We start from the raw sequence: 26,367 nt of genomic DNA on the forward strand, positions 1-26,367 counted from the left end.
TGCTGGAAGGAGCTGAGAAACCTTTTGTTGTTTGGATGGACCATTAAAATCCTTTAGTGCCGTTGCTAAGCAACTCCATGCTCATTAAGCCAAGTGGATCCTGTTCTTTACTAGATTTAATCTTGCTTTTGCCTACAGACCTGGATCTGAACCTCTGACGGCACCTAGTGCTCCAATCCTTCTGGTCCATCACCCATCATCAGCTCACTAATCTGGGAGATGGAAAGAAACTTGTGCAAAATGCTCAGCAGGATGAGTCTGACCCAGGAAAAAAGATCACTTAACTGTATTTTTGTTCCCTCCAGTGTTTATTCCCAGATTATACATTGGGCCCATACTGTCAAGTCAAGTTCAGCTGTCACCCTGGTAATAATGAAAGAACCTGAGGAAAGAGAGAAACAAAATCCAGTCTCCTGGGCAGCCTCCTGGGCTGCCCCTCCTGGTCGCCCAGGAGGGGCAGCCCAGCCCAAGCAGAGAAGCCCAGACCTCCCTTTCCCCAGCCACCTCCTCAAGCTTGTCCGGGGGAACACCAAGGCCTTCCCAGGCCAGCCAAGAGATATAATCTCTCCAGCATGTCCTGGGCCTCCCCAGAAAACCTCACCCAGGAGGCGCCCAGGAAGCATCTTTGTCAGATCTCTGAACCACCTCAACTGGCTCCTTTCGATGTGAAGGAGCAGCGGCTCTACTCTGAGCCCCTCCCGAATGGCTGAACTTCTCACCCTATCTCTAAGGGACAGGCCCGCCACCCTTTGGAGGAAGCCCATTTCTGCCGCTTGTATCTGCGATCTTGTTCTTTCAGTCACTAACCACAGCTCATGGCCATAGGTGACGGTAGGGGCGTAGATCGTCCGCATCGCTGCAGCCGCTGCACCAATCCGTTTAAGACATAATATAATAATAACCAATATCATGAATTCCAGATGAATGAAAAATTACTGATCATTAATTGATTGCATAAGACAGTGAATGTATAGTGTAGTGAGAAAAAGGAGGGACAGGGATTTTGTGTGTGTCGTGTGTGTATGTCTGTGGGTGGTAGTGAAATAAATCACGTCTGTGAGAAAACATTCTGACAGCTGCAGCTCTCTGACGATGGAGATATAGAAAGCAGCTTTGTTTTCTGAATCCAAGCCTGAGCTGGAGCTTTTTAATATTTATGGGTCACCTGCTCAGCATGTCAGCACCCTGCATTCTGTTTTTATTCCCATTTTACTTTTTTAACTTTTTAAAGGGAAGAGCAGGCTGTACCTGCTGCAGAGACTCAGGTCTTTTGGAGTGAAGGGCCCAATCCTGAAGAGCTTCTATGACTCTGTGGTGGCCTCAGCCATATTTTACGGTGTGGTCTGCTGGGGCGGCAACATCTCTGCTGGGGACAGGAAGAGACTGAACAGGCTGATCCGGAGGGCCAGCTCTGTTCTAGGATGCCCTCTGGACCCAGTGGAGGTGGTGAGTGACAGGAGAATGGTGGCTAAGCTGTCATCCCTGTTGGACAACATCTCCCACCCCATGCAGGAGACTCTGACAGCACTGAGCAGCTCCTTCAGTGGCATGCTGCGGCACCTACGATGCAGGATGGAGAGATTTTGCAGGTCTTTCCTCCCCACTGCTGTCAGACTCCACAACAAAGACTCCGCAACTGACCAAACACATACATCCACATATGTTCAATAGCAATTGTGCAATACTCTTTTTCTGACAACATTGTATTTTACTCAGTTGTATATAGCATTTCTATTCTGTTTTATTCTATTGTGGCCAGTATTTTATTTTATTTAATCCTATAGTGTACAGTTGTGTAGAGTATCTTATTCTTATTGTTATCCTATTCCAGTCTCTCTAATTTTGCACTGCCCACTTTCTGCTGTAATAAAACAAATTTCCCACATGTGAGACTAATAAAGCTTATCTTATCTTATCTTATCTTGCTGTGCAAGAAACTGCACAATGACAATAAAAAACTCTGAGTCTCTCTTATCAATTGATTCAGAATTCCATTTCTGATTACTGATTCTGGCACAACGCTGTAGATAGTTAAATTAAAAACTCTATCGGTCTTTTAACATTATCTGAATTATGGTGGTAATTGAAGTTTCTCTGCTAAGTCAGTTTTACACATATGTTACAAAAGCATCATATGACACCGTATGATGGGAATGTTGTTGCAACAACAAATATCTGATCAACACTATCTTGATATATATATATATATATATATATATATATATATATATATATATATATATATATATATATATATATATATATATATATATATATATATATATATATATATATATAAAAAAAAACCAACATCAGCATTGAGGAATTATTATATTTTTTCAAGGCAAAATTTTTTTTTTTGGTCATTACCAGAATAAATAAATATTAATTGTGATAACTATGTTTGGATGAGAAACTAGGGCTTCAGTGAATGAGTGAAAAGTAAAAGAGGTTGTGTGGACAAAAGGAGGAAGGATATCATTCTCCAGGGAGCACAACAGTGGATGGGAGGTATGGTAGAAGGAGATAAATTTGCTGTATGACAGAAAGTTCTGTCCAGACTGCTGCAGGAACCTGATGATGGAGATCCAGATGCATCCAGAGGCAGAGCTCTGTTTTCCAGAGCTACCGAACAGTTCCTGCTGGAAGCCGACACTTCACTGGTCCAAAACGGTGCTCCTGAACGTTGGGCTTTCGTCCATCTCTGTGATCACTGCTGCTCTTAATCTGCTCATCATCATCTCAGTCTACCACTTCAGGCAGAGATTAACCTTTCAGATGAAACTAAAGTTCAACTTTTAGAAAATAATGTTACATTGACTGTTACGGCCGAGAGGGCCCGGCTGTGGGTGTGGACTCAAATGCAGACACAGAGGGAGGCAAACGGGCATGAACACAGTGCTTTATTTACAAGTGTCTAGTGAAATTACACAACAGGAGACTATGAATGCTATGAATTATGAAATGCTATGAACTGTGAACTGTGAGGCCAAACTGTGAACATGAAACTGAGTGCTATGGCTAGGTGCTGGATTTCACGGATGGAAAAAAGGGGCAGCGGCTTGGATGGAGGTACGCAGTCACTATAATGAGAAGAGACAAGTAGTCAGTGGCAGTCCAGTGAATCACAGCTGCAGGATTAGGCTATGGAGGTTAGGGCTTACGCGTTGCAGGTTTAAAGTGTCATGCGAGGAAGGGGTGTCCAGGGGGTTCCGGGTGAGGAGTGTCCAGAGAGGATCCAGAATATGCGTGGAGTGAGGGACTTGGCAGGGAGGCAGGCAGGTGTAGTCCGATGGTGGAGAGGAAGAAACCAGATGACAGAACCAGCGTCCAGGCGGAGATGAGAGTAGTTCGGGAAACGTGACTGCCAGGTGGGTCCTATGACAAAGAAAAACACGGTGAGGGAAAAGCAGTAGCTGAGGGTTCACACAAGGGGTTCGCAGCCTAGCACTGACATGGGTTAGCAGAAGATCTGGCAGAGGTCTGTTGTGAATGCTGGTCTTATATGCAGGTGACTTGATTGGAACCAGGTGTGGAAGCTGATTGGAGTCTCTGCCTGAAGGTAGAACCCAGTGGAGTGGAAAAACCCCGTGCTCACCCGGACCATGACATTGACATCATATTCTTCAGTAATGTTTGAATTATGTCAAGATGAATGTCCTGTGTGTACCTAATCATAACTGTATAGTTTTATTTCCTTAATTGCACCATGCCTCAGCAATGGAACATTTCCATTGAAGACATTTGACATGATTAATGGGTAATTTGTAATTTTCTGTCTCCCTGCAGGCAGCTCCACACTCCCAGTAACATCCTCCTCCTCTCTCTGGCTGTCTCTGACTTTTTTGTGGGTTTTCTGTTGCTGCCGGTAGAAATCTTCAAAAACACGGCCTGCTGGGTATTTGGTGATCTCATGTGTTCACTTTATATTTATCTGAGCGGCATTCTTATGAATGCTTCAATTGAAATTATTGTTTTTATATCAGTTGACCGCTATGTGGCTATTTGTGACCCTCTGCATTACCCCACCAGAATCACTGTGACACGAGTCAAACTCAGTGTTTGTCTGTGTTGGTTTTATGCTATTTTCTACATGAGTCTTTACACAAAGGATGTCTTGATAAAGCCAGGCAGGTATGCTTCCTGCTATGGAGAGTGTGTGTTTTTTTATTGAAGATATAACTGGAACTGTTGACATTGTTTTATGTTTTTTTGTTCCAGTTATTATCATCATTGTTCTGTATACAAGAGTATTTGTAGTGGCAGTGTCTCAGGCCCGTGCCATGCGCTCTCATGTTACAGCTGTCACACTTCAGCGTTCATTGAATCAATCAAACAAATCTGAGCTGAAAGCAGCCAGGAACCTTGGAGTTCTTGTAATTGTGTTCCTGGCAAGTATTTGCCCATTTTACTTCTACTCTCTTGTTGACGGCAATGTGGTCAAAGCTTCATCTGCGACTTTTTTGATCATTGTTTATTTTAACTCTTGTTTAAACCCACTGATCTATACCCTGTTTTACCCCTGGTTTAGAAATGCTGTTAAACTTATTATCACCCTGCAGATATTCAAGCATAACAGTAGTGAAGCCAACATACTATAGAGACAATGTGGAGGAACCTGACTGAAATCTGCAGAAATATTTTTTTCAGTAAATTGATGTGTCCAAAATCTGGAAATATAAAATTGTTTTTTAAAATGATGAACATATAGATGTGTCAGTTTCCAGTAAGAAATGAAAGTTGTTTAAATGGTTAGGTAAACATGAAGAGCATTCATCTTATGTAACTTTCTGTTTTAAAGAAATAATGAAATCACCTTTTACTGTGTTGCTTAAACAGACAATGGATTCTGACTGCCTTGTCATTTCACCTCTTCAACTGTCTTTTGTTTTTAACATCACAAACAGTTTTTGATAGTAGACAAGAAGGCCATCATGTTAACATACTAATAATTATTTTAACATGTAATTTCTAAAAAACATTTTGAATCATGTACTTAGCCACTCATGTTGATCAGCCTTCTTTTCAGATTTAGGAATCTCTCTTCTATATGGAGGGCCAGGAGTAACAAAATGAGTGAATTAAATTAAATGTTTCAGGGACAGTTCTGCCCCTACGTTTGTCTTTAAGAATTTATTCTATCAGTCAGCGTCAATCTTCAAACTCAGGGGGCGAGTTTAACGCTAATCAAGTCAAAATCATTGTTTTGGCCTGGTGGCCATTGTTTTAGTTTTCATTCTCAGCTCAAACAACGGACATGTGGAAACTAACTGAATTGTACTTTGAAAAACCCTGTTTGTGTCTCACCAAATACACTTTTAATTTTATACCAGAGAATATTTACAAATAATAATAAAAAGTGAGTGAGTACATTTCAACATTTTCAGCAATCACTCACAATCCTGGCACTGCCATGGTATCTGTAGTCTGCATTTACCACATGTGTATCTGTTGCAGTGAACACATCGCACAGTGGCATGATTGTTCTTGCATTTGTGTGTTTGTGTCCCAAACTTGTCAGGTTTACTTGCAATATACTGCAGGAAACAGCACCGAGTCTTTGATGGGAAAAGCTGTTCATCAACGGTGATATGTAGACCAGGGTTGTAGCACGTGATGCAGTTGGTGACAAATGATCCCCACACACTGGAAATTGCAGCGAACTTTGCTCGATCACTGCGGGTGGACTTGTCATCAAAGCGTAGGTGTTGCATGATGTCTTGGAAGCGGTTTCGTGCCATAGTTCCAATTATCTGTGGGTTTCCCAGGTTTGCTGACCAGCAGTCATTTAGAGATGGAACCCTGGTAACCCCCCGCAAGATGCATGGCCAGACTAGACTGTCAAAAGATACATGCGAAAAATAAAAAGTAATATTAACTGGCACCATAGAAAAATCGTGAACTGGTTCTTGTAGAAAACCGGTACCCAGCATCCAATTTTTTGAATTTGCTAGTCTGCTTGTTTATCCATCCGATTTCAGGTTGTGTGCCAGAGGAGGGAAATGGCATTGCAGTATATAGTGTGGATATGGACATAACTTTTATTTTTATTGCACAACACCGCGATGGTAAAGTGGAGGAATTAATTTTTCTTGGTGTAATTAACCCTTTACAGCCGATCGGAGCGGGCACGCTCTGTTTTGCGTAACTATTTTTAAATCCCGGTAGCTCTGCAACCAAGTAAGCTAGCGCAATAATTTTTTTTGCATATGAAACTGGAGGAGTTGTACTTACATCTTATGCCATCAGCTTGTCCTAGGTCACAGTTTCCTTCCACATATAGCTTTGCAAAAACTGCATAAAAATCACTTGCAGCAACAAAAACATGATATTCCAGAAACACGCTTCGCCGATCCATCAGCTGTTTGTAACACTTCCTACGTCCATCAGCGCGAACTATCACATGACCGCATGACCTGCCCGAAACCGGAAGTGACGTCATTTTGCGGAAATGTAGTTTTTTTACGATCGGGGCCTTATGAGCTTGTGTTTTACTTGTTATGTGTTTTAAAAAGTTATGTTTGACTTTATGACTTTCTGTGTCGTTTCTGGGATGCTTAAGACTCATATTGCACTGCTGGAAATAGTTTATTTTGATGCATATGCTGTTATTTTGCAAATTTGCACTATAATATTTATTTTCGTTTTTCCTGCAGTATATAAAAATTGGTGTATTTCAAAAATAAAACTATGAAGACACTCAAAATAAATTTCCTGTGGTGGGAAACTAGTTTGTGTAACTTTTTTGTATTTACAGTTTTGAGGGATAAGCCTCTTAAATTTCTCTAACTAGAAATATATGTTAAAAAAACAAAAACGATTTTCAATTTTTTTGTAGTTTATTGCACTTTTTTGCAATTTATGTAATTACTATGCACCTAATGCAGACATATTATTAAAGTTTGGGCTATAATGGTTGTATTGATGTATAGCAACTTGAAATGCTCCCAAAAATGGCTCCACAGCATGTAAAAATATAATATAAGCTCTGGCGAACTTGGTTCTATGGTAGGTCTTAAAGGGTTAACATACTGCATTACTTTTAGGGAAATGCATTCAGTGTAATGTGTGTAATAATTACTTTTTCTGAGTAGCGATCCGAACACTGATCACAACAAACATGCAACAACATTGTATCAATGTAATGTCTTTCGTATGCAGCTTAGCAATGGTGGTCATTGTCAAAGTGAATCAATGAGGAATCGAATCAGTAAGTGATATCAATAATAGAATCAGAATTACTAAATTCTTATCCATTCCCATTCCTTGTTCACAGTACTCAAATGGACTCCACAGCCACCAGATCTCAATCCAGTAGAGCACCTTAGATGGGAAATGTGCATCATGGATATTCGCTGACAAATCTACTGCAACTGTGTAATGCTATCATGTCAAAGTCTAAGGAATCTTTCCATCATCTTGCTGAAAATTAAGGCAGTTCTGAAGGCACAAAGCCCGTAAATATGTGTACAAATGGTTGGTTTTTTGTACTGTTTTTATCAATAAATCTCAGCAACAAAGGACATACACCCATGTGTGTTGATTTCTCCCTAAGATGGCAAACTGAAACACTCCAAGTTGGTGACTTTTGGAGATTTATTTCCCTGGATGATTGAGAATGCATCAAGATGAAACACAAAAGGAAGTGCACAGCTTTTAGCAGCTCCCCCACGCCCTCAATCACACACCCCCACTCCCCTCCCTCCAGAATTCCCAGGTAACGACCTAATATACATATGAATGACTAGCCAATTTAGCTTCCACTTGGCTGAAGCTAAAGCTTAGCTAAAAGCCTACCAGCCATTTGGCTGCTCTCGGGTTTTATAGGTAGAAAGGTAGAAGCCTGGGGATGCTAGTTTAATCTTTAGATATCTGGTTGGTTTGTCAAGACAGAGGCTATTTGCACTGGAATCACTGATCCTACCACTGGGACCAGGGTAACACACAAAGCTGGATATCAGCTCTCCGAGTTAACCCAGGGTTTCCCCGCGCGGTCACATGAAAGTGTCGGCATCATCAAACTAATAGACATCTACAAATCGAATTCACTGGTCATGTGTTCTTTTACAGTAAATGATCCTTATTACTGCCAACTATTCCAGAGATGTGAAAATCTACAGCATAAAGAACATAAAAATATACCAGTCAAACACAATACAGTTGTAAAACAGATGAACGCTTCCGTTTTTTGCAGATCAAAGTGGAATGAATGTGATTGGTTGAACAATCGCATGCTGTGTGTTCTGTGTTATTTGCATTTCCATCAGTGTTAAAGATTCAGCAGCAGATTCAAATCAAGTATAATAACATTTATAGGCTAAATTTAATAAATGACCAAATACAGGCATGTTCCTGTGATAATGCGCCGCACTGTTTGGTGATTTATAATCAAAACGATCAAACCTGCTCTGACAATTTGCATTTTTATTCCCTCAGCTGCAGATTTGCTGCTGTTTAAAAGTTTGAGAGCAAATATTAGATATAAAAACAAACGTCAAATATGGGTTCAGTCTACGCCAGTGTTGCCAACTTAGCAACTTAGCTGCTGTCAGAGCGGGAAATGTTCACCCCTACCCTAAATCAATGTACTAAAATACATAATTCTAATGACACAGTCACTAACTACTTCGTCCACTCTGTGCCCCTCTCTGTGATATATAGCTAAACATCTAGCTAGCTAGCTCATGATCTCTCAGTCTAAACTGTACACTCAAAATACAGAAAAGAGTTGGAATCAAACCCTGAATTTAAGGGGTGGTTGAAGTGGTTTATTGGAGATGATTCACGTGCATACTGCCCGTATTGCAAGGCTAATTTCTACGTCAAACTGAGTGATGTGAAAAAACACATGACAACTCAAAAACATACTCAAAAGGAAAAGCGTTATAACAGTTCCACCCAAAACAAGTTGCCATTTATGATTTTAAAAAACTGACTCGGCAAAAAAGGCAGAGGCCACCGTAGCATTAGCTATCGCTGAACACTGTTCCACGCTGGCATGTGATCATATCGGAGAGGGATGTAGAGCTGCTTTCTCAGACTCCACTGCTGCTACCCATTTAAAAAAGCACGGGATAAAGCGCACAGAAATGATCAATGGTTATATCCCGTTTATCGTCTCCAAAGGAGAGCAGTCACTCTGAGAGAAACACAAGCTCCAGCAGCTCTGCACTCAGGGAACAAACTACATTTACTTATTTTGTGCAGCATATTGCGCCGACATTATGTTATATGGGACAGCAGCTGCCCACTTAAACTGTGACTACCACCAGGTAGCGTGTGCGTGCTTCCTGAATCAGCAGCAGGTGTTAAACAGCTGACAGGTGAACAGGATGTGTGCAGGTACACTGAAGGTCTGTCGAGCTGATCCATGGTATGGAAGAAAATGGAACACCGGGGCTGTGAGCTCGGTACACTCTGTAAGCTGACTGTTAGTGAAGCTAGCGACATCTCCGAAAACATTGGAGCACTTTTGCAAACATGTTCTACGTTGACAACCTGACCAGATACACAGCAAATCCAGCATGTCCAAATTAACACTGTCGGATTTGATTTTAACACTATTAAAGTGTCTATATGGGTCCACACCAGAGAGTGTTAATTTAACTCTTTTTGGAGAGTTGGTACCTTAACTCTGATTTAGTGTTAAACACCAAATCTGTCTGGAGTTGATAATTTAACACTTGGTGTTAAGAGTTTATATATTAACTCTCAAAGAGTATTTTAGTTTAACTACGTAAGAGTTATATTCTAATTCATTCTAAAAAGCGGGAATTTTACTGTTCTGAACTTCTAGAAATTTCTTTTGGAAATAAACATTTACTAAAAAGATGCAATGGTTTTTGAAAAACATTTATTCTGAGCTGTGCACCACAATTTCAAAACATTTTCTGAAAGATGTAACAGTATACATGTTCTCACTTTCATTAGAATTTTGTTTATCAAAAGGTCTGGTAAATGCAAATAACAGCATTCTCATCACTTATTTCTTCAATACAATATGCATGTCCTTCATTCATCCCTTTGTGGAACTTCAACGCACTTCAGCTCTCCCCAATATTCCATCTTCACAAGCATATCCTGTGCGGAGATTGAATAAACATTTGTTGACACTAATTAATGGCACAAATAATCCAGTAAACAATTGCAGCACAGAAAAAAAAAAGGAATCCTCTTTGAGCCATTATTTGTGTAAAGTATTTTCCCAAAAGACAAAGACACAGGCAACAGGTAATACTGAACTAAATGTAAAACCTCAACCTTTTTAATTTTTACCTAAACCATGTGCACAAAACTCTGGAGGGATCTAAATGCTAACTTAGAATCCAGTCAGGACGTCTGCTACTGCTGTTTGCTCGTTTTTTTTTTTCGTTTTTATGGGCGATCGTTTTCAGGCTTCAAGTAGCACCATTATACCAACATTTCACATTCTAGACATTGTTTTAGGTGTATTTGACCAAAGGTTTGACTGAAAATTCACATGCAAGCTTTTTTTCCAAGGCTGTGGTATTTGCCTGCAAACAATACCTTTCAGCTAGCTAAAACAGAATGTTATGCTATCACCGAGCAACATGGCTAATGCCTTTCACACAGCTTTGTCTCAACTCCAAAGAGCCACAGAAGTAAAAGCTCATAATAATAATTGAAACAATCTTTGAAAAAATGACTTACCAAGCATGGCAAACAACTCAAATATGTAGAGCAAAATGTTCTGAAATGGCTTCACTTCAGCTTCGATTGGAGCCGTGCTGGGGGCGGAGTCTGTGAATTTACTCTATTGGTGTCAAAGCCCCTGTAGGAGTTCAGAGTTAAGAGGTCAAGAGTTAATGTTTCCATTGTAACACCTCCAGATTTGACAGAGAAACACTCATTTTTAACACTCAATTTTAACTACTATCATTTTACACCTCAGAGTTACATTAAAAGAATGTGACTCTACTTAGAGTAAAATTAACTCTACTTTTTCAAGAAGACTATTAACACCAAAACATTTAACACTTTTGAATTTGCTGTGTATGTTAAGATTATGTCACTACATTCTCAGATAAAACATTATTAAAAGTGTAGTTGGTGTAAAAGTTTATTGCTGCTTGTGATTAGAAATGCATTCTGGGATACCCGGCTGCCCCAAGTCCATACTAGTTCATAGCAATCGATTATCTACACAGTAAAAAATGGAGTGTCAATATTTCAGAGTAAACCTATTTTAACCTAGATAGAGTATTTACAACTCTATGAGGAGTAAACCAGCTCTAACATCAGAGTTAAAAGTCAGTGTAAAGTTTGTTAGTCATGCAGTGAAGACTTCACTCCACACAGTGTTGATTATTACCAGTCCGCAGGCGTGTGTGGCCTCAGAGCTCTAATGCGCATGGAATTTTCTCCGAAGAGCTGCCACAGTCAGGTAAGTGAAGTTAACATTCTCATACTGGTAACATTGTTTAAAAGGTATTTTTAAACTAAGTAGCTCTTTATAGTTTCACTGATGTCGAGTGAGGACATGTTAGCAGCATTTACCCATAGGTTTAATGGCATTCCAGTAGCTACATGCTAGCAGTTGCTAAAAGTTAAGATGTTCGTTATCATCCAACACAAAAAGAAAAAGAGGGAAACAGCTAAACATGAGAGGTTTTTGGACAAAGTTTGTATTTTTTCCATTGTTTAAGCACTGCTTCCAGCTAAGAGTGATACCATATATGCCCCATAGCTGCAGAAAAGGCTAACATTGTTATCTTTTTACAAAAAACCAGCTGAATATGAGAGGTTTTTGGACCAATTTTGTGTTCTCCATTCTTTAAGCACCGGTTTGAGCACCGTTTGAGCACCGGCACCGTTTCAAAAGTACCAGTTTGGCACCGGTATCAGATAAAACCTAAACGATACCCATCCCTACTTGAGATACAATTTAGGCTTAGATATATGAAAAGTGAGATTTGCATTATTGGAATTAGCAGTGAATAAATGAAGTGAAATAGAAATATATCTTTGGTTCAATCATAACTGCTAAGTTGATTAAGCTTCATTTTGTCGTAATAAAGAAGCAATTTCACTAAATACATTTTGACATGATTAAAACATGACATGATGATGAAAGATTTTTAATTTTGTGATTATGCTTAGTTGTAGCTTCATTTAAAGGAAGAAGAGCTTGTGAATTGGAACCAACACAGGAAGAGAGATTGAAGCCATATGTGTAGAGGAATGCGGTGACATACGATACTACCTCCTGTTTTAAACAGACAAGCTGGTGCTCTCCCTCTCTTTCTCTCCTTTTATGGGAATGTCTGAATTTCTATACATACAAAGTTGCCTCCTTTTTCAGCAGATAAGCGAAAGGTTTTCTCCTTTTAAGGAAAAATGATCAGTTCCATACATGCCACTCCTACTGCTGTGGAAACTTGCTTTAAGTATAAATAAAGGATGTTCTGAATGCCCTGGGCGGTTTTTCTGTGTCACATCTGTTGAGCAGTGACTGCCCATGCGCATGTAAAAAATAGATATCTGAGTTGTGAATTTCTCCTCACATTTTCTTGGTCCTCCGAGCCGGAGGAGGAAGCATCGGTCGCTGTGTCCTGGCGTCGTGGAAACTGCACTGAAAGTCTGTCGACAGCCTCTTCGGAATGAAAGTCCAGAGACGTGAAATTCGGGTTCTGGCCAGTGTTATTAAGTGGTCCACGGCGCTGGGATCCAGTGGCTGACTTTCAACATAGCCAGAGAATCTTGGGAAGGTAAAGAAACCACTCACTTACACTCACGTAAAACGAATTTAGAAGTAATCCACCGAAAGGATTTTCAAAATAAAAGAATGAGTCTGATCCACTGCACGGATCTGTAAAAAGAGGACTAATCCGCCGAAAGGATTTTAAAATTGGGAACTTTTAGGACTGACCTGCCGAAAGGGTCTGCGGAACTGTGTAAATGTCTGTATATATGTTTGTGTTTTCTGTGTGTTGAGAGTGAATTGATTTGAACAGCACAATAAGCTGCTGAATCACTCTCATTGTTATTGTCATTTTATTTCCTGTCAGTAGCTGAAGTAGTGGTGACAAAAGAGAATGGTTGAGTTCCGCCTCATAAAACTGACACCGCTCCACTAAATAGAGTGGAGTAGAAGGGCGTAGTCAGTAACCACTCTTTAAGTCTAATACCAGAGAAATCTCTGCAGTTCTGTTTTAATGGGTAATCAGCCCACTAAGTTTACTGTTGACGAACAGTGGTTAGAAAAAAAATGTCCAGGCGCCGGACAAATTAGTGTGCAAAGATGGAGAAATCCTAAAAAGACCAAATGTTCCACCTGGGAAGGAAAATGTAGCCCATCTGCACTATCACAACTTAAAGGAGCATTACTGAAAGAACTAGGAGAGACAAAAGGTTTAAAGAAAAAAGGAAAACGCACGCAAGAATTAGAATATTTCCAAGTATGGAAGCGAGAGGCAGATAGACGATGTGAGAATAAACAAAAGAAACAAGAAAAGAAAAAAGAAAAAGCAGAAGTATCATACCCCCCACCATATGCGCCCCTCCCTGGAGCAGCATCAATACTGAAGCCAACCCCCACTCCTGCTGCTGTGAAGCCAACCCCCACTTCCGCTGCTGCACGGCCAACCCCCACTCCCGCTGCTGCGACCCCCCTTAAACTATCCTGTGATCTGTTTAGACCTCAATCTGGTCTTTATGCAGAGGCACAAAACATGTTAGATGAAATGGCACTCGGCGAAAATCCACAGGAAAAAATAGGAAAAGATCGTTACGGACGAGATATGGGAGGTGATGTCGATCCACCTGCTCCTCCCGGCATTTTTCCTATGATAGCAGTACCAAACCCCAGATACGGCCAACTCACAGGGAAAGGTGAAGCAGGTGGAGAGGCACAACGTGATAATAACCCAACTACATTCGTGTTTCGGCCGTGGTCACAAAAAGATAGGCAAAATGTGTTAAAAGACGTTCCCCCTCTTAATGAAGGTTTCATACCCTGGAGAGATGCGGTAGAAATGATCAGAAGACAGTGGTATTTAAATGGTCATGAAATGCTCCAAGTAATACAAGACATACTAGGTTTAAAAATGGGAACGGTTAGGGGAGATTTCACAGGTAGCGCCGCTGATGGAACGCCCTTAACACCTGTAAGTCAAGACCTAGAAACCGCCGTCGCAAATTTATATGATCGCATCAGAGTACGATTAGCTCCAAGGGCTGACTATGGCAAAATTGGCGAAGTGAAACAAAAAGAAAATGAAACAGCGTCTGATTTTTTAGATCGCCTGCGTCCGGTTTTTAAGCAACATTCAGGAATGGATTATAATGAAGGTCCCGACGGTCCTTACCAACAGCAGCTAACAAATGCATTCCTGAATGGCCTGCTACCCTCAGTGAAATCCCACGTTGAAAAACACTGGGTCACAATGAATACGGGACCACTAGCCGACGCATTGCAACATGCCGAGCACGCTCTCCGTGTAATAAAGAAAAAAACTGCAAGAACAGGTATTTTCACATTAGATCCAGAAACAGGGTTTATCGCATTCTCAGGAGGATTTAGAGGTAACAGACAGGGACAGAGGAGAGGAAATAGAGGCAGAGGAAGAGGAGGATTTAGAGGAAAGGGCCAGAGATACGTAGGACAGACAGACTTACGCGAAAGAAGTGAAGAAAGAGATAATACGTGCTGGAATTGTGGCAAGGAAGGGCATTTCGCCAGAGATTGCAGACATAAAACAGACAAACGGCAATATTTAAATGAATGACTAAATGAGAAAAAGCCCAATGAAAATGACAAAAGTATTTAATGTCCATCAATTAGTTTCTGAAGTAGAAGGCAAACCTACGCTGACAGTATATGTGAATGGCAAGCCAGTGCAGATGTTATGTGATACAGGAGCTTGTAAAACCGTTTTGAACAAAAAACCACAGGAAGTACAATTCTCAGAAGATACTTTAATAGTAAAATCAGCATCAGGTCATACTACAGTGCAACGACTGACAAAACCTTTATTTTTAGTATTAAGAGACAGCGGCAGATCATGCAAAAATCAGTGCATCTATGACCCGTCATGCCCCGTGAATCTGTTAGGAAGAGACGCACTAAAAAAGCTAAAGATAGGAGTAGTGCCAGGAGAACAAGGCATGCATGCAGAACTAATGCTAAATGATGAAGAAATAGAAAGCATCGAACCACGCCCAAATGGTTGTAAAGCGGGACCAGAGCCCCATTACTACTAGACCCTAGATCTTCCCTCATTAGAGCCATTACAACAAAAAGCCAAAATGTATTTGCCACCTACATCTGTTGTACTTCCTTATACAGAGTATCACAACACACTGCAATATAAATTAAGCCCAGGCCCAGATTCTCAATATGATGAACAAATCCACAGACTAGGCCCACAACGTTTAACACTGTAGCATTTCTATGTCACAAAAAGTGGAAATGCAGTGTGCTCAGTGATACAGAGCGAGAAAATTCAGGAAATAAACAGGATGCCAAACCCACATGTGTCAGTGGCTCATAATGATAACACAGACTGGAGAGATTTAGGGCGGGTCCTCAGAAGTGTAGAAACTGACAGATATGAGAAAACAGGGGAAGCTCAGGAAGGATGGCTACAAGGCAGAAGGACAAAATGCATGCGTTACACATTAGGATGGGTAATGACAACAATACCCACAACTCATCTATCGGACGGTGCAAACGTCTGTATGACACAGAATGATAATGAGTGACATTCATTAACAATAGAAAAGTACCCAGAGCTAGAGCAATTGCCTGATGAGTTATGGTCTTCAGGTTCGACCGACGTAGGTTTAATAAAAAATGCAGATCAAATAAAAGTGGAAACAACTACTTCACACAGACCTGTAAAACCACAATATCCATTATCTAAAGAAGCTATGGAAGGCATTAAACCTGTAATCGCGGATATGGAACAAGCAGGAATTTTAATCAAATCACATAAAGTATCATGTAACACTCCCATTTTTCCAATAAAAAAGGCGAATACAGGAAAGTTTCGTTTGGTACATGACCTTCGTGCTATTAATAGCATTACAAAAACAGTACCACCAGTGGTGGCCAATCCACATACAATATTAAATCAAGTGACACCAAAAGAACAGTGGTTCTCAGGGATTGACCTTTTCTGTGCCCCTGCACCCTGACTCACAGCATCTTTTTGGGTTCACGTTTAATGGTGAAAGATACACATACACAAGGCTACCACAAGGGTTTCAAAATAGCCCAACATTGTATGCCGAAGCATTGAAACAATCTATGTCACTGTGTACATTACCTGCACCGGGACAATATCTGCTTTACGTAGATGACATCCTGGTAACAGGACACACACAGGAGCAATGCAAAGTGAACACCTTAACTGTGTTAAAACATTTGGCTGAACAGGGGCACAAGGTTTCGCAACACAAACTGCAATTGTGGAGCCCAAAGGTTACATACTTAGGGCATACACTCACGGGAGAAGGAAAGAAACTACTAGATAGTAGAAAAGTGACTGTGCAAAATGCCCCAAAACCTTTAACAAAGCAGCAAATGATGAGTTTCTTGGGTCTCTGCAATTTCTGCAGGACCTGGATTCCAAATTATGCAGCTGAAGTTCAGCCATTACAAGACGTGATTTATGGAAAAAACTTAGCATTAAAGCATAAAATACAGTGGACTCCAGAGGCAGAGAGGGCATTTATAGATTTAAAAAATGCATTACAAACAAACACTGTACTCGCTCTACCAGACTATGACAAACCATTCTACCTGCATGTACTGTAGATGGTGGAGCAGGGTACATGAAAGCTGTGTTAACCCAAGCTTTTGGCGAAAAACAACGCCCATTGGCGTTTTATTCCAGTAAATTAGACTGTTGACACAGGATTACCTACATGTGTACAAGCTTGTGCAGCAGCTGCAGAAGCAGTAAAAAAGTCAGCTGACATTGTACTAGGTCATACTCTAATAATTAGAGTACCGCATGCAGTAACCTCTATTCTGTTGCAAGAAAACTTATCATATCTGACTCATGCAAGACAACTATCCTATGTTGGCATTTTGTTATCACAGTCACATATACAGATTGAAAAATGCGGCCAGCTAAACCCAAGCACACTTTTAGCTACGCCAGGACAGGGTGACCCACACTGTTTTATAGAAAAGCTTGATGAAGACACCAAACCACGTGCTGACATCCACAGCACGCCACAACCTGGTTTCAGCGATATTTTTGTAGATGGTTCAGCATCTAAAAGTAGCACTGGCCAAAACTGCGTAGATTATGCAGTAACTACAGCAGACAGTGTGATTGAAGCAAAACCTCTTACACCCTCACACTCAGCACAGAGTGCAGAACTGAAAGCAGTTATAAGAGCATGTGAACTACACAAAGGCCAATCTATAAATATTCACACTGATAGCCAGTATGTTTTCTCAGCAAGTACACCATTTTGCGAGAATTTGGCAAAATAGAGGTATGGTCACATCCACAGGTAACCCAGTACAACATGGGGACCTACTGAAGACTCTACTGGAAGTGATCACCTTGCCAAAACAATTGGCACTTTGTAAATGTGCGGCACATCAAAAAGACAACTCTGTTGTCACAAAAGGAAATAACTTTGCAGACCAAACAGCAAAGCAGGCTGCACAACAAACGATAACGCTTCTAACATCCGAACGTTGTACACAAATACCACTTGACGTACTAAGAGATGAACAAAAAGCTGCAACAACCACTGAACAGAACAAGTGGCTGAAATGTGGAGCACAACTAAAAGATGATTTAATGGTTTGTGATGGAAAACCAATATTACCAAAGTCTCTACACAAAACAGCAGCCTTAGTGACCCATGGTATAACGCATGTGTCAACAGGAGGGATGTTAAAGATAATTAATACACATTTCTACACTATAAATTTTGAAACTTCAGCAAAAGAATTTGTAAGAACATGTCTAATCTGTCAAAAACACAATTCACAAGGAAATTTAAGACCTAAGAGAGGCCAGTTCCCCACACCACCTCATCCATTTCATACCATCCACATGGATTTTATTGAACTGAATGAATGTCAAGGATCAAAATATGCTTTAGTGATTATAGATGTGTTTTCAAACTGGCCAGAGATATACCCAGTAAAAAGGAATGATGCAATCTCCGTTGCAAAATGTTTATGTAATCATTTCATTCCCACTTATGGCATTCCTTCATTGATTAGATCTGACAATGGCACACATTTGGTCAACGAAGTTATCAGAAAAGTTTCAGAAGTATTAGATTTTAACATTAAAAATCATTGTGCATACCATCCTCAGAGTGCAGGATTAGTAGAAAGAACTAACGGCACTATAAAACAAAGACTGAGGAAATGCATGGAAAAAACAAAAAGACCATGGCCAGAATGCATAGGTCTAGTAAAAATGTGGATGAGACTAACTCAGGGCTCCCAAAAATTGACACCATTTGAAATAATTCATGGGAGACCTTTTCCACTACCAATAACAAGGGAACCAATAGATAAATCTGTTAGAGAGATAACTTTAGCAGAATGGATGGTAAAGCTACTAAAAAACAAGGACATTGTGTTGAACAATAAACTGCCTTGTGATTCCTCTCCAATCTCTTGCAGATTAAAGCCAGGCGATTGGGTCCTTATACGAGTACTCCAGAGAAAGAATTGGAACTCACCCCGGTGGGAAGGTCCATACCAAGTACTCCTAACGACGCCAACAGCTTGCAAAATCGCTGAGAGGCCCTCTTGGATCCACCAGAGCCATTGCAAAAAAGTGGAAGTGAGTGACAGCACAACCTAAAGACACCACCACCCCGACTCTTTGGTGATCTACAGGTGAAGGGAGGGCTGATCGGGTATAACCCGCCTTCTACTTCTCGCCTGTAGTCTACTCACCAGAGTGAATCGGTGTGTCTGGTCATCATGAAGATTATTCTGTTTACCACCTTGGCCCTGCTACTTACAACATGGACTCTGATGCACTTAAAGGATCAAGAAGCCAACCTGCATAGAAGGGCATGGACATATGACAACTCACACTTGGCTGAAGTGACACAGGACCACATCCATCCCTGGATGAACAACGCCTGGTATAGATAATATATAATCGCACAGAAGGCAAAGATTGTTATATATGCTCACACATGCCTGCTACAACACAGCATGCTACATTATATGGCAGACCTATGAACATGACTCAAGTGACATGCGCAGCAAGCTTTGCCAGTCTAGGTTATCAATATTCAGGAATTGTCTTAAACCACAGCGACACCCTGACTATTGGACTTCGAGATGGCACCTGTGACCAATTCTTTTGGGTTAACTTGAAGGTTAAACAAAGACATGAAGCACTGCATTTCCCGGTATTCCTAGACAATCCAATAAAATGGGAGCATATGAGATGTTATCGCCAGACGATAGGAACCATCGATTTAGGGACCACCAGGAACTGTGTAGGAACGTAAACACATGCACTTGGTGGCCCAGTGAAGAACAACGGTCCATCTAACGTACCGTTATTGGGTACAGGGAATGGCATGGTTATGTGGACAGCATGCCTATTTCGTACTCCCAGAGCAGTGGACAGGCACATGTGCCCCTATATTCATCTCTGACCACACATTCAAGATAACGGCAATCAAGAGCTTCCAATCTACGAGAAGGAAGCGAGAAGCCCAGCAAGTGGAGCCACATGATTCTGTGTGGGGCACTGACGTACTGAAAGAATTTAAAACATGGACTGCTGGACAAAAGATTGCCCATGCAATATTTCCATGGATTGGAGTTGGAAAACATGCCCTGCGTATTGAAACTCTAGATTATCGTTTTGGGCTGTTTTTAAATGCATTGACCACCATCAACAACGAGCAAAATCAGGAAATTGATGCCATAAGAATAACTGTTATGCAACACAGAGTTGCTCTGGACATGATCTTGGCAGAAAAGGGTGGACTGTGTGTTTTGTTCAATACAACTTGTTGCACATATATTCCAGACAATGTGCATTCTGATAATATGACAAATGCTCTACAATTACTTAGAAATGTTCAACAGGCACAGGTAACCGATTGGGCAAATTCACAAAGTAATTGGTGGGATTGGTTTATGAGCGGCTCATGGAGAACATTGATGTTTAAGGTTTTGATGTTTTTTGGCCTAATACTTATCATGTTTTGTATCTGTACTACATGCATTATCCCCTGTGTAAGAGGAATTGTATCAAGAATGATATTTCAATCTCTTGTTGCATATGTCACTGTGCCAGATGAGGAAGAAGGAGAAGACGATGAGTATGAAACTAATGTGATGAATGATTATGTTTGAATGATACACATTTTATGACGACCAGACCGAAAGCACTCACAATGTAGGGTCTGTGTCTGAAACACATTGATGTATCTCTTTAATTTCAGCTACAAACAGGAGGGAATGGTGAAAGATTTTTAATTTTGTGATTATGCTTAGTTGTAGCTTCATTTAAAGGAAGAAGAGCTTGTGAATTGGAACCAACACAGGAAGAGAGATTGAAGCCATATGTGTAGAGGAATGCGGTGACATATGATACTACCTCCTGTTTTAAACAGACAAGCTGGCGCTCTCCCTCTCTTTCTCTGCTTTCATGGGAATGTCTGAATTTCTATACATACAAAGTTACCTCCTTTTTCAGCAGATAAGCGAAAGGTTTTCTCCTTTTAAGGAAAAATGATCAGTTCCATACATGCCACTCCTACTGCTGTGGAAACTTGCTTTAAGTATAAATAAAGGATGTTCTGAATGCCCTGGGCGGTTTTTCTGTGTCACATCTGTTGAGCAGTGACCGCCCATGCGCATGTAAAAAATAGATATCTGAGTTGTGAGTTTCTTTATCTTCTAACAATTTCTCCTCACACATGACCTCAACTATCTCATTGTTATCATCTCAGTCTCCCTTCAGGCAGAGAACAACTTCTTAGCTGACACTACTGTTGAAGTTTTTGAAATTTTAATCCTATGATTTATTTCATTTGATTTAATGGTGAATGAACAGGCACATTCTTGATTTTAACCATGATTGTAAAGTTGTATTTTCCTAGATTGAATCATGGACATATTAATGGAAATGATTAATATTATACAGTGGGGCAAAAAAGTATTTAGTCAGCCACCGATTGTGCAAGTTCCCCCACCTAAAATGATGACAGAGGTCAGTAATTTGCACCAGAGGTACACTTCAACTGTGAGAGACAGAATATGAAAAAAAAATCCATAAATCCACATGGTAGGATTTGTAAAGAATTTATTCGTAAATCAGGGTGGAAAATAAGTATTTGGTCAATAACAAAAATACAACTCAATACTTTGTAACAACCTTTGTTGGCAATAACAGAGGTCAAACGTTTACTATAGGTCTTTACCAGGTTTGCACACACAGTAGCTGGTATTTTGGCCCATTCCTCCATGCAGATCTTCTCGAGAGCAGTGATGTTTTGGGGCTGTCGCCGAGCAACACGGACTTTCAACTCACTTTCAACAGATTTTCTATGGGGTTGAGGTCTGGAGACTGGCTAGGCCACTCCAGGACTTTCAAATGCTTCTTACGGAGCCACTCCTTTGTTGCCCGGGCGGTGTGTTTTGGATCATTGTCATGTTGGAAGACCCAGCCTCGTTTCATCTTCAAAGTTCTCACTGATGGAAGGAGGTTTTGGCTCAAAATCTCACAATACATGGCCCCATTCATTCTGTCCTTAACACGGATCAGTCGTCCTGTCCCCTTGGCAGAAAAACAGCCCCATAGCATGATGTTTCCACCCCCATGCTTCACAGTAGGTATGGTGTTCTTGGGATGCAACTCAGTATTCTTCTTCCTCCAAACACGACGAGTTGAGTTTATACCAAAAAGTTCTACTTTGGTTTCATCTGACCACATGACATTCTCCCAATCCTCTGCTGTATCATCCATGTGCTCTCTGGCAAACTTCAGACGGGCCTGGACATGCACTGGCTTCAGCAGCGGAACACGTCTGGCACTGCGGGATTTGATTCCCTGCCGTTGTAGTGTGTTACTGATGGTGACCTTTGTTACTTTGGTCCCAGCTCTCTGCAGGTCATTCACCAGGTCCCCCCGTGTGGTTCTGGGATCGTTGCTCACCGTTCTCATGATCATTTTGACCCCACGGGATGAGATCTTGCGTGGAGCCCCAGATCGAGGGAGATTATCAGTGGTCTTGTATGTCTTCCATTTTCTGATGATTGCTCCCACAGTTGATTTTTTCACACCAAGCTGCTTGCCTATTGTAGATTCACTCTTGCCAGTCTGGTGCAGGTCTACAATACTTTTCCTGGTGTCCTTCGAAAGCTCTTTGGTCTTGGCCATGGCGGAGTTTGGAGTCTGACTGTTTGAGGCTGTGGACAGGTGTCTTTTATACAGATGATGAGTTCAAACGGGTGCCATTCATTCATTCACGAGTGGGGGACAGAAAAGCTTCTTACAGAAGACGTTACAGGTCTGTGAGAGCCAGAGATTTTCCTTGTTTGAGGTGACCAAATACTTATTTTCCACCCTAATTTACGAATAAATTCTTTACAAATCCTACCATGAGAATTCATGGATTTTTTTTTCACATTCTGTCTCTCACAGTTGAAGTGTACCTCTGGTGCAAATTACTGACCTCTGTCATCATTTTAAGTGGGGGAACTTGCACAATCGGTGGCTGACTAAATACTTTTTTGCCCCACTGTATATATTCTTTTGTGTCTCCCTCCAGGCAGCTTCGCACACCCACTAACATCCTCCTCCTCTCTCTGGCTGTCTCAGATGTTTTTGTGGGTCTCCTGTTACTGCCATTAGAAATATTTAGAAGTACAACCTGCTGGGTACTTGGTGATCTTATGTGTTTACTTTATATTTATATGACCAGCAACATTGTCTGTGCTTCAATAGGGAACATAATTCTCATCTCAGTTGACCGTTATGTGGCGATTTGTGACCCTCTGCATTACCCCACCAGAATGACTGTGGCGAGAGTCAAATTTAGTGTTTGTCTGTGTTGGTTTTATGCTGTTTTCTACTGCAGTCTCTACATGAAGGATATCCTAGTTGAACCAGGCAGGTATAATTCCTGCTATGGAGAGTGTGTGTTTGTCATTAATGATATTGCAGGGATTTTTGACCTAGTTTTCTCTTTTTTTGCTCCAGTTATTATCATCACAGTTGTTTATATTTGAGTGTTTGTGGTGGCTGTGTCTCAGGCTCGAGCCATGCGGTCTCATGTCACTGAATCAAGCAAACAAATCGGAGCTGAAAGCAGCCAGGACTCTTGGGATTCCTGTAGTTGTGTTTCTCTCCTCTCTTTGAACTCTTGCAGAGTCTCCTGCACTATTTTACAGACATACTGCTTGTTTTCATAAACCTCTGTGCAGTTTTTCCCAGAGTAAATAACAGCCAGAGGTCTCCTCACTTCTCTGTTGTATATGGACTGTTGCGAAACAAAGAGGGGATGCAACACATAGTAAACATTGCCCTTTCCCAGAGACGTGTTGCTGCCATCATATTGAAACTGATCAATGTTCCCCCCACACACTATTAGATACTTAAATGGAGAAACCTCATGAACACAAGCATGCTCCCACGCACAGATTTGCACACAGATACAGACTCACAATATCTTAGTCGACTGCTGTCTCTAAACATGTCATGTATCATTAATACTCTGTCCTGCTCAGTAACATTTAATATTTATTATTTAGTGGTACTTATGCATATGTTGGTTGTTGCTATGGTTTGCCTGCTATGTTGTTTCTTTTTAACAGGCGTTGAAGCAGATGTTCAGTGTGTTTTCAACAATTCTGATTGCTGCACTGCGAGACAGGGCAAGCATAAAAAGTTCCATGTCCTCTTTTTAAATATTTGGTGTATTTTCTGTTACTTGTTATTTTGGGAATACAAATTGTATTTATGAGGTTTACAAATTATTGCAATTTGTGTTTTCTTTTTAATGTTTTTGGCATTTAGCCACGCAAATAGCCTGGTGTGGAGTCAAATCCAGGCCTTGGCAGTAGATTTTTGTCGTACGGGCTGCCTGCTCAATCAATCAACAATGCCAGCACCCTGCATTCTGTGTTTTTTTTTTTTCTTTTTTTACATTTTACAGAGAGCCACATTTTTTTCCTTCATATTTTTAAAGGGTGCACATTTTCAAGATTCAATCAAATAGAAGTGCCTGTAATTTAACATTTATTGTTCATGTCTTGTCCCACAAGCGTAATCACAGACAACAGTTGATTCTGTGACTGCTGATTATAACTACGTTGACAGAAAAACTAAAAACTGTATAAAAGTCTGTATTGTCACTGCAGTTACAGAATGACTGAAATCTCAGTGCTAGGAGGTTTTGTATATATGTTATAACATCATCATATGAAACTGTATGATGTCAGTTTTGTTGGAACAACACTAACTTAGGTATCTTGATTATAAATGAAACTAACATAAGCATCAATTACACAGTAAGAACAAATTAATTGTGCCATAAATCAAGGATTGTATTGATTGCCTGTGTGTATTCAGCTTATCTGGATTAGGTGCTGCATAAAATATTCATCTTAACTCTTACATACTGATTGTAAAAGGAGAACAGAGACAATTGGATGGCTGATTTGTAGATGACTGTTTTTAGGCCCAAGTTTGTAGTTTTGGCCATTAAAATGTAAATCTTCTGGTTTTAATTGTGATAGATATGTTTGGATGGGAGACGGAGAAATCAAAAGTGAAAAGTACAAGAGGTTGTGTGCACAAAAAGAGGGAGGATATCATTCTCCAGGGAGCACAACAGTAGATGGGAGGTATGGTAGAAGGAGATAAATTTGTTGTATGACAGAAAATTCTGATTAGACTGCTGCAGGAACCTGATGATGGAGATCCAGATGCATCCAGAGGCAGAGCTCTGTTTTCCAGAGCTACTGAACAGTTCCTGCAGGAAGCCGACACTTCACTGGTCCAAAACGGTGCTCCTGAACGTTGGGCTTTCGTCCATCTCTCTGATCACTGCTGCTCTTAATCTGTTCATCATCATCTCAGTCTCCCACTTCAGGCAGAGATTAACCTCTCAGATGAAACTAAAGTTCAACTTTTAGAAAATCAAGTTTAGTAATTAGTTAGTAAATTAGTTAAGTAATTAATGAATTATGTCAAGATGAATGTCCTGTGTGTACTTCATCATGACTGTATAGGTTTTATTTCCTTAATTGCACCATGCCTCTAATAGAACATCTTCATTGAAGATATTTTGACATGATTAATGTGTAATTTATAATTTTCTGTCTCCCTGCAGGCAGCTCCACACTCCCAGTAACATCATCATCCTCTCTCTGGCTGTCTCTGACTTTTTTGTCTGTTTTTTGTTGATGCCGGTAGAAATCTTCAAAAACACGGCCTGCTGGGTATTTGGTGATCTCATGTGTTCACTTTATACTTATCTGGGCTGCATTCTTATCAATGCTTCATTTGAAATGATTATTCTCGTATCAGTTGACCGCTATGTGGCTATTTGTGACCCTCTGCATTACCCCACCAGAATCACTGTGCCGAGAGTCAAACTCAGTGTTTTTCTGTGCTGGCTTTATGCTATTTTGTACAACATCATCTATACAAAGCATGCCCTGATAAACTCAGGCAGGTATGGTTCCTGCTATGGAGAGTGTGTTTTTGTTGTTGATGATATTATTGGAATTGTTGACTTTGTTGTATCTCTTATAGTTCCAGTTACGATCATCGTAGTTCTGTATACGAGAGTGTTTGTGGTGGTTGTGTCTCAGGCTCGTGCCATGCGCTCTCATGTTACAGCTGTCACACTTCAGCGGCCACTGAATCAAGCAAACAAATCTGAGCTGAAAGCAGCCAGGAACCTTGGGATTCTTGTAGTTGTGTTTCTGGCGTGCTACTGTCCATTTTACTGCTACTTTTTTCTTGCAGGCAATGATCCAGCTGCTTCTTCTGCATCTTCTATCCTCATTGTTTATTATTTTAACTCTTGCCTAAACCCATTAATGTATGCACTGTTTTACTCCTGGTTTAGAAATGCTGTTAAACTTATCATCACTCTGCAGATATTAAAGGCTAACAGCAGTGAGATCAACATACTACAGAGATAATGCGGAGTGACTTGACTAACATCTGCTATATAAAGATTTCAAATCCAGTAAATGAATGTGTCCATAGTCTGGAAATATAAAAATGCTGTCTTCTATGTATTGAGATGTGTATGAATTCAGTACGATAAAATTTGTTTAAATGTTAACATTTAAGTTAACTTGAACATGAAGAGCATTCAGCTTAAGCCACTTTCTATTTTATAACCAATAATGACATTGACTTTGGC

The 26,367-nt window shown here is 40.5% G+C and overlaps 1 protein-coding gene and 1 pseudogene across 2 annotated transcripts in view; both read left to right on the top strand.

Moving 5' to 3' along the window:
- The window catches only part of LOC308410442 (trace amine-associated receptor 1-like), a 39,744-nt pseudogene extending 14,403 nt beyond the window's left edge, over positions 1–25,341 (top strand). Inside the window, exons 2-3 of the transcript in view lie at positions 3,790–4,391; positions 25,321–25,341. The product of the transcript in view is annotated as a trace amine-associated receptor 1-like (transcript). The remainder of the gene's footprint in view (positions 1–3,789; positions 4,392–25,320) is intronic.
- Positions 25,342–25,498: 157 nt separating this feature from the next.
- LOC308410443 (trace amine-associated receptor 13c-like) lies at positions 25,499–26,140 on the top strand (the record flags this gene model as incomplete). Its single annotated transcript, XM_080903778.1, has 1 exon — positions 25,499–26,140. The coding sequence occupies one exon, from the start codon at positions 25,499–25,501 to the stop codon at positions 26,138–26,140; it is 642 nt and encodes a 213-aa protein (XP_080759904.1).
- Between the last annotated feature and the right edge of the window lie 227 nt (positions 26,141–26,367).

Source organism: Rhamphochromis sp. 'chilingali', assembly GCF_963969265.1.
Source record: "Rhamphochromis sp. 'chilingali' genome assembly, chromosome: 14".
Taxonomy (NCBI): domain Eukaryota; kingdom Metazoa; phylum Chordata; class Actinopteri; order Cichliformes; family Cichlidae; genus Rhamphochromis; species Rhamphochromis sp. 'chilingali'.